The following is a 14,684-nucleotide window of genomic DNA, read 5'->3' on the forward strand; positions in this document are numbered from 1 at the left end:
GGAAAGAGTCAACACAAAAGGAAATCCAGGTTAGACAGAGGGGCTGAAGCGCATCTGCTGCGGGGGGGGGTGGGGGGGGTGGGGGGGGTGGGTAGTGGGGAGGAGAGCTGGGGAGGAACAGGCATTATGGCTCAATCTGTTTTTACTTTTACATCACATCCACCCATGCTCATCAGACAGAATGCAGCTCTCCGCCCTTCCTCCGCATGGCTGGGGGCGGGCCATCACTGCTGCTCCAAGGGCACCTGAGTATCAGAGGTCAATTTTCTTTGCTTCTTCTTAAAAAGTCTATACACATTTCTTTTACAAGAGATAGCCCCGAACAATCAGCTAATTTCGGGGGAAATGGAACGCTACTAAAACATCAAATTCCTAAGAGGGATTTTTTATTTGCAGATAGGCGGTTTGTACCGGAGTGGGAAGAGCTTGTGACTTTATCTAAAGGTGCACACTGACCAGACGGTTAGCAGAAGAACAAATACATGTGTACCAATCGAAAGCGAGAAATCCTACAAGGAAACGCGTGCACAAACACAGACGCTTAGTGTTTGTATTGTCATCATCAAAGCCCAGAGGTCGGGAATTAAATCATCTCTTAATCTACGGAACGTGGGGTTATTTTTATTTCATTTTACTGACTTTCTGTTCTCCCTTCAAAATAAGAGTGATCATTTACCACACACTTGAAATGACATCTACAACCAAAGTGAAAACAGTCATAGCAACAATAATCTGTTAACAATACAGCTGCATCGGATCTGCAGGACTCTCAAACAGAGAAAGCGATGCCCCTCAAAGGGAAGGGTCAGGGACAAGGAGGGCTTGGTTGGCACCACAGCCTGATGGCTAATTGGAAGATACCAAAGTAATAGTTGGTACCAGCACAGGGAGGTGGAAAAAGCCAGCAGAAAGGTATGCGGGTGGGGTGCCAGCAGGTGTGCTGAGGTGGCAGATCCGGCCACGCCCAGGAGGGTGGCGAGGGCAGCGGGGCAGCCGTGGCATCTAAAGATGCAGGAGGAGGTGGGAGCGGGGGACTAGAGGGTAAGGGTGGAAGGCGGGTACAGCCAAGTGAAGCTTTGGCGAGACCCAGCGAAGGCCGGGAGCTGGAGGAGGAGAGAGCTCACCTGTGCCGATCTGTGCCTTGAACCGATCCTGCAGCCGGGTGACCAGCGAGGACAGGATGTCCATGCCCAGGAGAACCACCTGCAACGGCAAACAGCGGGCCCCCGTCAGCGGCCGGCGGGGGGCGCGGCGCCCTCGCCCGCCGGCTCCCGGGGCGCCTCCGCATCTCTGGCTCAGACGCGGCCCGGGAGCCGGAGCGTGCGCCGACCCGCAGGGTTAAGCCGGGTGTCAGGAGGGGGGCCGCTTGCCGGAAAGGGCTGTTTACAGCGCTAACACGAAATAGTCGGTGGCAAGACACGAATCAAACCCCACCGCCTCGGCCTGAGCCCCGGGCGCCCGCCCTCGAGAGTGGGAGAGCGCGCTGCAAGCCCCGCCCCCTGCAGGCCCCGCCCCGGCGGAGAGCACATATGCATATCAGCTCGCAGCTGGCGCGTGGCCTTCTGGGTAACACTGAGCGGCCCCTTTGCGACCTTCCGAAGCCTCCGAAAACGAGGAGTTGATGGTGAGCTTCGGGAGCTGAGATCAGCAGAGGTGCGCCGGCTGCCGGGCGGCTGCGGCGGAATGCGCGGGTTAGTCGCCACAAGCCTACCCGCTGTTGGCGCCTGCTGCTCGCGGCGCGGGCAGCGACGGCACTAACCATCCTTTTCTTGGGGTTGCGTTACTGTCCGATGAGCGTGTAGCGAGGGCAGTACTGCTAACGCCTATACAACACACTCGCACCAAGTAGAGTTCTGCTTTACCTCGGTGCAATTTTTGGAAAAAAGAATCCTCTCTTTTCCACGATGTGAACGTTCAAAAGCAGTTTTTTCCCAGCGGCATCAATGCGGTTGTGAAATTAGTTTCTGTTACAAGAGGGCGCTAACAGCTTCAAAAGGGCTTAAGTTTCTTTGTTTCTTTTCTCCGCGGGCCCTACAAACTTTGTTGCCATTTGCTAGCAGACAGCGCTTCTGCGCTGTGTAAACTTATTATTATAAGAACTACTCTAGAATTACTGAATATTATTTCAGGATTATCATGAGTCCTTGCAACTCCCTGCTCCTGCGTTTTGCTACCGATAAAAGCGAGAATTTTAAGTTTCGCTAGTCAGCTTCAAGTCCACTGCTTCGAAACAAAATAATTAAAATTTGCCCACTTGTCACCACAGTACATGCACCGTCCTTGCAAGGGATTGGCAATGTCGAAATGTTAAAACACAGGTCTTAACATTTTTTTTATAGAAAGAGCTGTTTGATAGGTTTGTGTCTGTAATGGTACGGTGGAAAACACTTTAAAATAATGTCTTGTGAGCTACAGACGACTAGGTATCAGGCTTCAACTTCATTCCAAAGAATACAACATAGACGTAGAGGGGGATAATTACCCGTATGACGAGAAAAGCCTCAGAAACGGTATTTCAACCAGATGAGCAAGGTTAACATCAACAACCATACATCACATTGGAAGTACGTATGCTTCGTATGTGATTAAAAGGTCTGTGATCGTTTGCTTAAAAACTCACAAACCCACATCAGATCCCAATAGAGACACATCCTCCAAGGTACCTAATCAGTACACTTAAAAACAATCCAAGTCGTCAAAGACAAGGGAAGTCAAATCGTCACAACCAAAAGGAGCCTAGGAGACACAATAATTAAGTGGAGTGTCGTATCCTGAGTGGGATCCTGGGATTGATAAGGACGTCAGATAAAACTTACTTAAGACCTGAACAAACTACGGACATTAGTTAATAATAATCTACCACTGTTTCTTTATTGAGTTTAAGAAATACACCGCACCAGTGTTAGAGGTTAATGATGTATGATGGGATTTTTCTGTCAATCCAAAACTGTTCTAAAAATTTAAGTTTATTTTACAAAAAGAGCAGCCTCTCAATTATTTGGAACTGGCTTTTTCCTGATGAAATCCTAAGCCTCTCTCTGGATGCACTACTGCTTGGAGGTGGGAGTGTTCCTCGTGGCAGAATTATTAATACCTGCCTTCAGTATAATCCCTCAAGCCTGAGCTGCAAGAGGACTATGGCCTTTCCAGATATGCCAGCCCATGTCGGTTTACCTACCCGTGGAATTTGGGGGAAACAGACTTTAAAGCTTTTCCAGGATGAAGGTTTGCTAGCAGGTCCAACCAGGGCAGCCCTGGCTAAATCCTAGACAGCAACGTTCCCCACAAGTCCCACCCAGAGACACTGGGGAGTCCCGAGACTGTCCGGGCAGAGGAGGCTGACTGATGCAGCCGAGCTCCAGAGAACTAGGCGCGGAGAGGCTGGCGCACAGTCCAGGCCCCCTTACAGCAGCATCAACCACCGCACACGCTTGTCCAGTTCTCCCTTAGTCACAGCCCCGGTGGGGCAGGAAAGGAATCGCTACCGCGCATGTTTATCTTCACAGCTCAGGCCCTTCTATGTTTCCCTAGTGAAGAGAGGGATAAATCAATAAAGTCATTGCCCACAAGACCACTCTAATTAGGAGCCGTGAAGCCTCTCTGTGCCTCAGTTTTCTGACCTGTTAAATGGGGGAAACAGTAACAGCTACCTTCTAGGTCACTGTGTATATACATGAAGTGCTTGAAATAGTGCTCGGTGCAGGGAAAGGGCCAGACCACTCACCTGCTGGCTGTTAGCACCAGAGCACTGTCACGACCCCTGCCAGAGGAAATAGGTACTGATTCAGGTCAGGGGAGGCCACGCCTATCAGTCCTGGGGACAGGGACGGGGCTGGCTTCCCCAAGGAGGCTTCCCAGAAGGGGTTTCACTGCACAAGGCTAGAAGCTTTGAAGACCTAGCCTCACACCAAAGGAAGAGAAGACCTCCCAGCAGAGAGAGGAGCACATGGGGGTGGGAGGAGGGGAACAGGTGCGAGGAGGGGCAAGGGAGGAAGCTCTGGAAGGGCCTCAGCTAGGTCTTGAACACAGTGGGGGAGCCACCGAAGAGCTGGAACCTAAAGCGGGAGTGACAGGGCCCTGTGCCCACCATGGGGAAGATGGCCAGGAGAGAGGGGACAGAGGCAGAGAGACGGTCAGGCTCACACCACCCACTCTGCCCGTAGTTTTCACTAGGCCGTCAACTCTGCATGACCCTTGAGCACCTCCTCCAATATTCTATTTAATTTTCTGAGTTTATGCTTGTGTCCGCAGCTAAACTCCTTGAATGTAAGGAATACCATGCCTTGTATTTCCTCGAAATTTCTGTAACATATAGCACAATACCGGGTTCATGGTAAGTGATCAGTAAGGCCCTACTTTATTGACTAGTGATGAATTAGTTTAGAACAGATGTGTTCTCAAGGTCCAACACAGCTCCTTTACCCTGTAACTTTTAAAAGATGCTTTTAAAAGGAGGTAATAAAGGCTAAGTAACTCAGACCACCCCCATGCTAAAAACAACTACAAATGCTGGATATCATGTAAAAGAACATCTTGGAAACATCAGAGAACTAAGAAGGCACAGAAGAGCTACCGGCTCACAAAATATAAGAAAACTAAAATCCAGAGAGATGAGCCTGCAGCAAACGGTCTACTTTTGCCCTAGGGCTATTTATACACTGGGACGGGGCAACCAAGACACTGAGGATTGATTACTTGTGACAACCACTTGGATCTAGAACATGCACTCCAGAGCCCTCAAAGACTAGTGGCCCAGATAACCCCCTATACCTTGGGCTGGAAATCCAAATGGCTATACACTTGGAGAGTGAATTGGAAATAAAACAGCCTCCAGATGTACTGCAGGCCAGCTTCCAAGAATCTGGGTGACCCAGAAAAATGCCAATCCCTCACAGCAGATAGAAATGATCTTATTAGATTGCTGGTGCCCTAAAGCCCCTGGCAGATAAAAACACAAATCATTTCTGGATGGAGAGTATATAATCCTCGTCTAGTCCTCAATTTACTTCTGTAGACAATTCTCAAATACAATGTCCAAAACACAACCAAAGACAACCAGGTACACAGGACAACTATAAATGAAAACTAGCAGAAACATAGATCCATATGAACTATGCGTATGAGAATAATTAGAAACAGATGTTAAAACAACAATTCTTACTATGTATAAGAAAACAAAACACATGATTAAAATTGGGGAGAGAGAAATCCAAAATTAAGTACCCGATGGATGGGCTTAAAAACACACTAGATATAGACGAAGGGAGAAGTAAACAGGAAACAGTCTGCAGAAAAAAATCCAGAATGAAGCCCAGAGAGATGAAAGGATGGAAAGTTCAAAAGAAGAGGTAAGAGACCAAGGATAGAGAAAAATAGAACTAACATAAGTTGAAAAGGAGATCAAAAGGAGAGGTCAGCAACGCTAGGCAAGAAGCAATAGCAGACACCCATCTGGGTCACTACTATCCCTCAAAAAACAGAAAGAGAAAACAGAAAACAAGTGAGGGTGAAGATGTGGGGAAACTGGGACTCTTGTGCGTTCACTGCTGGTAGGAATACACAGTGGTGCAGTCCCCGTGGGAAACGGTGTGCAGGTCCCCCAAATTAAACACAGAATCACCGTATGATCCAACAATTCTACTTCTGGCTATAAACCCAAAAGGAGTGAAAGCAGGGATTCCAACAGATACTTGTACACTCGCTCTGAGCGACATTATTCACAACAGCTAAAAGGTAGAAAGAGCCAAATTTTGATCCAAGTATCAAACCAAGCATCACACTTGATGAAATACTGCAAGTTTTCCCTTTGATATGGGGAACAGGACAAAAATATCCATTCTGCAATATTTTTTCAACACTGGTCCTAGCTAAAGCTTTATGGCAAGAAAAAAAATTAAAGGTATAAAACTCATAGAGAAGAAGCTAAATTGTCATTACTAATGGAAATTGTAAGTAGAAAATCCAGAAGATCTACAGGTATATTATAAAATAAGTAAGTTTCGCAAGACTGATTAATACAAAGTCAATGTACCTCCCCACCCCCTGCAAAAAATCAATTACATTTCTATACCAACAACAAGCCAAAAAAGGAAATCTTAAATGTTTCCATTTTAAATTGCATAAAAATTAACACCTAGGAAAAAATCTAGCCAAAATAAATCTCTACCCCAAAAGCTATGGAATGATTTAAAAAAAAAAAGAAAGAAAAATTAAAGATGACCAAAATAAACAGAGAGAAGCTACAGACTGAAATACTCAGTATTGCAAAATTTCCATTTTCCCCAAATTGATCTACACATAAAATTCCACTCAAAATCCCAACTATAATTTTTCTTTAGGAAGTTCACCAGTTGATTCCAAAATCTATGTGGAAATGCAAATGGCAGGACACAAGGTGGTGAAACTCACTCCCATGGGATATCAAGATTTATTATAAAACAGCAAGAATGTGCTATCGGCTCAAGAGAAGACAAATATAGCAACAGAACAGAATAAAGAAACAGACTCATGCATATGTGGGCACCTTCTTTATGACAAAGTGTGTACTACAGAGGAGTGAGAACCCTGGGCCCACTGAGTATCTATCTAGAATAAAAAAGAAACTACTTTCTCACCCCATACGTAAAGATGAACTCCTGGTATAGATGTAAGTGTGGAAAACAAAACAATGAAGCTTTTAGCAAATGACACAGGAAAACAGCTGCATGATCCCACGATAGGAGAAAGTATCAGGACACAATAAACATAAACCATTAAAAGAAACAGTGATGCACTGGACCAAATTAAAATTAAGAACTGTGGTATACCAAAACACCCTAAGAAAGTAAAAGGCAAGTCACATTGGAAAGAGAGATTTATAAAACAAATAAGCAACAACAGGCTTGATTCTAGAAAATATACAGATCATCTACAAGCCCAATCAACAGGCAACCCAGTAGAAAAATGGGCAAAATACTTGAACAGGCCCTTCACAAAAGATATCAATGTTCATAAGTACATGAAAAGTTGTTCAACCTCCATTACTCATCAGAGAAACATAAACTAAAATACAATGACACACTGCTGCATACTCCTTGAATGGCTAAAATTAAAGACCAACAAGACCAAGTGTTGACAAGAACGTGTTACCACGGAAACTTGGGCTGGTAGGAATGTAAATTGGTACAACCAACACTTCAGAAAACATCTTGGCATATCTCCCAAATTTGGAGATACACCTATTCCACTGCTAGGAATATGCCCAACAGAAATGCATGCACGTGTACAACAGGAGAAATGCACAAAAATGCTCAGAGCAGCCCCATTCGTAATAGCCAAAAACTAGAAATCCATATGTCCATCTACTGTAGAATGTGAAAGTTGTGGTTTTCATGCCAAGGAACACAATAATCAATCAAAATAAATGAATCAAAGCTGCACTCAACAGCACAGATAAATCTATAATAATGAGTGAAAAAGCCTGTATATACACTTTTGTAGGAGTCCAACAACAAGCAAACATAAACTATAATTTTAAGGTGCATGTGCATATTTAGATGATAAAACTAAAAAAGAAAAGAGAGTGATACCATACAAGTCAGGAGAGTGGTAACTTCGGGGAGTGCTGGCAATGTTCCAGTTCTTGTCCCGAGTAGCGATTAAAGAGCTGTTAGTTTTACAACTGATTAAACTGTGTATTTGCATTTTATGCCCTTTCTAAATACAGCTCGCAATTTTTTTAAAGGTTTTAAAAACCAGAAAAGTGGGAGTGACCCTGGACCACTCGACCTATATATAAGTCTGTGACAAGTGGCTTGGACCTCGTCTCTGCCTTACTTATTTTCTAAACTACAAGTCAAGGCACCAAAATGGAACCAACCACAGTTCTCTCTCCACGGTATAACATCTGCTCAATGATCAAAGAAAGGAATTCTAAATCCTTTTCCCCAAAAAATGTCCATAAGGGACAAGCTAGGTTGGAGGAACAGGTCACTTCTTGAGCCTAGGAAGACCAGACTGGCTGGAATAAAAATAATATTTTGCATTCATATTGTATTTTATTGTTTTTAAGGCACTTCTGGATGAATCTGAATAATCTCACAATAACCTGAGATGTAGAACATACTACCCTTATTTTGCAAGCGAGGAAAATTCAAAAGAGAGGTAGAGAGACTTAACCAAGGTCATAAAGTTTGGATAGTGATGGAACTGGAGGCGGGTAGGGGTGGGGGAGCCTCTTGACTTGATCAAGGCTATTCTCAGCACAGCAAAAGCACAGTATCACAAAACCCCACCTTTTAGCCCTCCTCACCTCTCTCTAGCTAGCTGAAGACCTTGGGCAGGTCACATTTCTTCTCTGCCACTACCAGATAAAGCCGGTCTCAGTTCCAAACGTCTCTGATGCTCTGATAATGCCCCAAACAGGAAAAGTCCAAGGGTGCCGTGAGTACAGATCCAGGCTTGAATCCCAGCTCTGCCGCGTCTACTGCCCAACCGAGCTGCTCCGTCTCCAGGATTCACGTGCTTCATCAGTAAAGTCAGAATAATAACACCTTTCCCTCAAAGAGTACACAGGAGCGTTAAGAGTTTTAACAAAATGGCTGGCATACAGTAGGCACTCGGTAAGTGTTTGTTCCCTTCTTTATGAGAGCAGCACTTTCAAAAAATCAAAAACAAAAAAGCACAGCCTACTGAGCAAAGAGAGGAACAGTCCGAGGGGGCACAACCCCAAAGATGAAAGTGAGGGCGCCTGAAATCTCATCACCCAACTGTCAACATCCTGACGACTGTCCCTCAAGAGATCGCGCATGTACACGTGTGCACGTGTGTGTGCTGTGAGTTCTACAGAAACGGTTCGTATGCCATGGAAATCGCCCCAGATCTATACATACAGATCTCCGCCCCGTTTTCAATGGCTGGATGATACCCCATTGTGTGCAGGCACCATAATCACTGAACCGAGCCGCCAAGCCCCTACCCACAGTCATTATCTTAATCAACACTGTGATGGGTACACACTTCCGCACAATGTGCGCTTATCTCCTCAGGGCAAGTTCTGAAAAAGAACACACACTGTACACCTGACTAGCATTATTTTTACCATAATGCGCTAGGTGCCCTACGGGGCCACAGGCTGCTGACTCTATATATTTTTTTGGCATTTTAAGACTCTACACTGCAACCTTATTAAGTAAGGAGGAAATTAATTAGTACTCTTACAACGCACTCACTTTCAATCCCAAGAATAAGAGCACAACACAGATACCCCAGAGAGTGTGACAAAGTCGGTGACCCTGTGCGTTCACGTGAGACAGCAGAACTATTCACCCAAGCATGCTGTCCTTCACAGCTTCACCCAGCAACTCCTGGGACACTCGTGCCAACCAGATGCCTCTGGGCCGCTGACTTTTTAAATCCCTCTTTTGGAATGGCCTCCGGAGACACTTTTTGAGCCACAGAAGTCTGTTAAAATATAAGTACTTAATGTGAGATTAATGGGACTCACGAAGTGATAGGCTTGTTACCTGTTGTTGCCCATACACCAGGGTCTTACCATTAGAAAGGATCATCGGTCATCAAACCACTTCATTTCACACGCGAGCAGCAACAAGCCCAGCAAGCCCAGGAGGCCGGGGTTGAACACGGTGCGAGGCAGAGTCAGTAACCTTTGTTCAAAGATCTGGACCAGCCCCATACAATGTTCAGCAGTGACAGGAATGTCCCAGATTGGTGCTGTCCAAATCAGCAGCCACTAACCACACATGGCTACTGAGCAAGTGAAATGTGGCTCATGTGAATGGGAAAAAGAATCTTAAATTTTGCTTAAACCATCGAGCTCCTTAATGTAACTTTCAACAGCCACACGGGGCTCAAGGCCACCGTGCCATCCAGCGCAGCTCTAGACCCACGGCTGCAAACTCAAGCAGGGAGAGATGAGGCAGCCCCTAACCACGGAAACCCGGGCTCCTCGGGAAGCCCTGCTCACATGACACCAGGTGGGAACTGAGGCCAGCGTGGCCAGATGGCCAGATTTTAAACACGGGCAACTTTTGGAATGAATTTAAAGGACTGGGGAGCCCAAAAACACATTTCATGGGTGGAATCCGGCCAGAGACCCCTAAATCTGCAGCTTCCCTCCTCCAGACGCATCTCATAAATATGAGATCAGGCACCAAAGCATTCATGGTTGCCCAAGGGATTAAACAAAGACCCAAGTCTTCCACGTGGGCTTTTAAAATTCTCCCAATATGGTTCTAAGCTGACCTCCCCGCTCCTCTCCTCCAGCCAGCCAGCCAGCCAGTCAGCCAGGCCTATGGGGTCTCCTAAGAGCCCCCCACCCTGCTCCCCTCCCGGCCCTCTACTTCACGGGCACTCCACACCTCTCTCCAACAAGACCACAGACCACTCGAAGCGGGGCGGTCCTAACACAGCCCCTCTCATCCCCAAGCACTTCCCCAGGTGCAGCACACGGGTGGGTGTTGGCGGCTGGGGGGCTCATGGGGAAAATTAACCGTTACCTTGCACATATTCTCCGTATTATCTCATTGAATCCTCACAATACCCTGTACCAAGCACCGCACCTATAAGCATCCCCACCTCCCAGCTAAGGAAACAGGCAACTGGGCAAGGCCACTCAGCTAGTACGTGGCTCCAATAACATTCATTACTCCACAAGTCTTCCAAAAGGGCAAGGCAAGAACACTAAGTTTGTAAGGACACTCCCCAAACCGAAATCGCTCTCGTGTGCACCTTCCCCAGAGAACCCTCGGCCTACTGGATGCCCTTCTGGCAAAAAAGTGGGCATCACTCTTAAGAGCCAAGAAGTGCTAATAATCCAAATACCCATCAACTGATGACTAGAGAAACAAAATGTGGTACATCCACACAATCAAATACCATTCAACAGTAAAGAGGAACAAACTAGTACTGATACACGCTACAATATTCATGAACCTTGAATACAGAATAAAGAAATCAGACATAAAAGACTACCTACTGTATGATCCCATTTATATGAAATGCTCAGAAAAGGCAAATCTACAGAGACAGGAAGTAGAGAAACGGTCGCCTACAACTGCAGGTGGGGGTGGGGAATGCCTGTAGACGGAGGCAAGGCATCTTTCAGAGTGATGGGCAAACTCTCTAACACTGGATTGCGGTGATGGCTGTACAACTCCGTAAATTTACTAAAAAATAACTGAACTGTACGGTTAACAGGTAAACTATACCTCAATAAAGCTGTAAAAAAAAAAAATCAGTTACTTGTTTTAAAAGAACTCTACTCTGATCTTTCTGGTGACCGGACTGTGGAAGAAGAATTCATTACACCTGCCAAAGGCAGATATTTGTTATCTCTCAATCCGGAAATGATCCTGAAATGGTGCCTGCGGCAGAAGGAAGCAAGGCCAACAGCTGGGTCGGGAGCTGAGTTGTGACGGGGAACAGTGCAGCCTGCGTGGGCCAAGAGGCCCATCGGTGCTGCGGAGAACCCTCCGAAGAGCCCACAGCCCACACACCTCAATGCGCTCTGTGGGCCAGTCATCACCCCCAGTTTTCCCGGGTGTGCCAGCTCTCACTGACACGGGTCCCTGCCTGAAGCACTGTGCTTTCTCTCTGTGTCACTCTCGTGCCTCTCAAGGCTCACTTCAAGCATCACTCGCTCCGGCGCCCTCCCGCCTATACCCACTAGCCCGGGACGGAAGGCGGTATGTCCCACACACCCACCACACACTGCTCTTGTAGCGGTTGCGACCTCTGGTTTGTTAAACCATCTGTTTCTCTAGTGCCTAAAGCCTAGCTTGAGCACTATGCAGGTTCCATATCTCCATCATTTCTGAATCATCAGCATCGACCATGATGCCAGCAAATTTGGAGGAAGTGGCTGGGGGGTGCCAGGGTAAGACAGCGAATGATGTGAATGGTACGAGCTTCGCGCTCCAGTCAACAACCACAGACACAATGGCCGACAGCAAAGCACCGTCACTTTGCCCTGTTTGGATCCTTACTTCCACCCCGGGCTCCTTTCCGTCTATTCTCACCACGCGACCAGAATGTCCGTCTAAAAGTTAAGTCATACCATGTCCTCTGTTGAAAACCCGCCAATGGCTCCATGTTGTGCAAGAACTGGTCTCCCCGACGGCCGCCCCCTCCCCTCACTGGCCTCCCGGCTGCTCCCTCTCCGTGCCAGACACTCTCTCTGCCTGGAATGCCCTTCCCCAAGGCTGCCAGCCGGCCCGTCCCAGCATCCCACCCAGTCTCTGTCCCAGTGCCAGGTTCTCGGCCAGGCCCGCTCCGACCACCCTACTGAATATCTTGGGCGTGTATGCACGCCCTCGGCCCACTCGGCTTTACTTTTCTCCAAAGCACTTCTCACTTCCCAGTCGTCTATAAAACTCACTCAGTTGACTTGCTTATGGGTCTTTCCCCCAGGTGGGAAGTAAGCCCCATGAAGAAAGGAATTTGTATCTAGTTACTCATTGCTAGAGTCCAGAACCTTATTTGTTGAACAAATGAATGAATCCCATCAATGTGCTTTATTTCTCACTTGGAAAATACTGCAGCGCCAGGGCCCACCCTGTGCCCACTACGAAGCCCACTCGGCTAAAAAGTGAAGGTGGCCTCAGCTGTGAGGAGTTTTACCTCACCCTGATGGGAAATGAGGGAACAACAGAACAGAAAGAAACCCTCCAGGTCCCACTTTTTAGGAAGCATCTTACTGCAATCAAGGGAAAAGTGACAGTTAAAACGACATATTCCCAAGTCCCTCAGACTCCAAATTACGAAGTATTTCAGAGCTAGCCGAATTCCATCACACTCTGCTCAGGATGCTTCGCAAGAAAGATCTTGGGAATCAAAGCTTCCACAAGGCTAGGTATCTTAAGAACATTCTATGGAAAAATCAATTCACTGAACTGCACCAATCAGCAAAACTACTACCCACAGTGGCCGACGGCCATCCTGTCTGAACTCAAGGGGAAAGCTTTCAGGTCACTGTGATGGAGACAGGCAAGGTGTGAACCACACCCGGTCAGATGTGCAAACCACACGGTTCAGGACAAGCCCAGCAGAATGCTCGATCTTCAGAAACCCAGTATGGGGTGGGGTCGGGGTGGAGATCCAAGCGGCAGACAGAGAATAAAATAAGTAGGCTTTGGAGTCAGACAAAACTGGGTTCAAAACATGGCACCACCATGGTTACTAGCCATGGGCCCTCAAGAATGTTAACGTCTCAAAGTCCATGTATGCATCTGTAAAATGGGATACCTAATGCCCCCTTCTGCAGGTGACTGGGAGAATTACTGAAGCAATCAATTTCAACGACGTGCCACAGTGAACCACACATGGTAAACGTGGCCCCGTCCTCCCCTTCGTTCCCAGGTAAAAATCAAGTTCGAGAGTATTCGCAAACGTTAAGGCAAGTGAAATAAACCAGACAAGAGGACACATATTGAATGACTCTAGATATAGGACATGCCAAGAAATGGCAGATTCTTAGAGACAGAAAGTAGAACAGTGTATGCTGTACACCTAAAACTAATATAATACTGTAAATCAACGATACTTCAATTAAAGAAAAACGGAAAGAAAGTAGTGGCTACCAGCGGCTGGTGGAAAGGGGAAATGGGAAGTTATTGTTTAATGGATGCAGTTTGGGATGATGAAAAAGTTCTGGAGATGGACAGTGGTGATGGTTGAACAACACTGTGAATATACTTAAAGCCGCTAAGTTGTACAATTAAAAGCAGTTAAAATGGTAAGTTTTATGTTATGTATATTTTAACACAATTTTTTTTTTAAATTTTAAGAGTATGTGCAGGGCAAACCAAGGGACAAATCAAAAATAGAAGGCCTGTAGGTATGCGAGCTGTAAAATGGTTTACACCATCTGCAGTGTTTAATTTCCCCCCTGCAGTTGTTTCCTCACTACAGCGCTGGGTCCAAAATGGCATCATCCCTATTGGTGCCGTGGCTGTGCCCACCGCCGTCAAACCAGAAGAAACCATTTTTCCTCTCAACCCTGTTAGAAGTGATATCTCCACCCACAAACATTCTAGCACTGAGAGGTAGAAGATTCCCAATTCATTCTAAAAGCTCGCAAAACGCTACAAAACTGGGCAAGGATCACATGCAAAGTTAAGGAAACTCATCCAATTCCACTAATAAGAGAGAAATCCAAAAACTTTATAGAGTCTGGAAGGAAACAAAGTTCAGAGCATCCTAAGAACTTAGAAATTTCATCCTGAGGTGTTGGGGAACCACTGAAAGATTTGAAAGTTTGGAAGAAAAAAGGGGATGGGATGGAAGGAGGACAGGGGGAAGGACAGGGGAGTGTGAAATGATATATTTGCAGTTTTGAAAGCTCATTTTTGCAAAGATGGGGAGCATAATTGGAGGCAGGGAGGACTTTGGGTGCAACAAGGGCAGAGACTGCAGGCTTCTGGGCTGCGCAACAAAGCCGATGGTTGTGTCATACCCCGGGATGAGGCAGGGGGTACTGGGAGCAGGTCTGTGTGACAGCAGAAGGAGCTGAATTGTTCCTGACATGTTGAGCTCCGGGCCTGATGGGACATCAGCACAGAAATATCCTGCAGGCACGTGTCTGCTATCTGAAGCCCAGGAGGGAAGTGTAGGGTGCAGATATGGGTCTGGGAACACATACAGGAATGAGAGTCGCCAGTGAGAACACGCAGCACGCAGAGGGAAGA

General features: G+C 46.6%; 1 protein-coding gene and 1 non-coding gene across 10 annotated transcripts in view; one reads left to right on the forward strand and one right to left on the reverse strand.

Annotated features, from left to right (window-relative positions):
- Positions 1-14,684, reverse strand: part of CLASP1 (cytoplasmic linker associated protein 1) — a 264,431-nt gene that overhangs the window by 177,798 nt on the left and 71,949 nt on the right. For all 9 annotated transcript variants that reach the window (XM_068545282.1, XM_068545273.1, XM_068545280.1 and 6 more), the window contains one exon: positions 1,125-1,203. In XM_068545282.1, the coding sequence (XP_068401383.1) occupies positions 1,125-1,203 (79 nt within the window). The remainder of the gene's footprint in view (positions 1-1,124; positions 1,204-14,684) is intronic.
- On the forward strand, positions 1,758-1,883 carry LOC137765548 (U4atac minor spliceosomal RNA). The gene has a single exon (XR_011074197.1). It is a non-coding gene; the product is annotated as a U4atac minor spliceosomal RNA (small nuclear RNA).

The sequence above is a fragment of the Eschrichtius robustus genome, chromosome 5, assembly GCF_028021215.1.
Source record: "Eschrichtius robustus isolate mEscRob2 chromosome 5, mEscRob2.pri, whole genome shotgun sequence".
NCBI lineage: Eukaryota > Metazoa > Chordata > Mammalia > Artiodactyla > Eschrichtiidae > Eschrichtius > Eschrichtius robustus.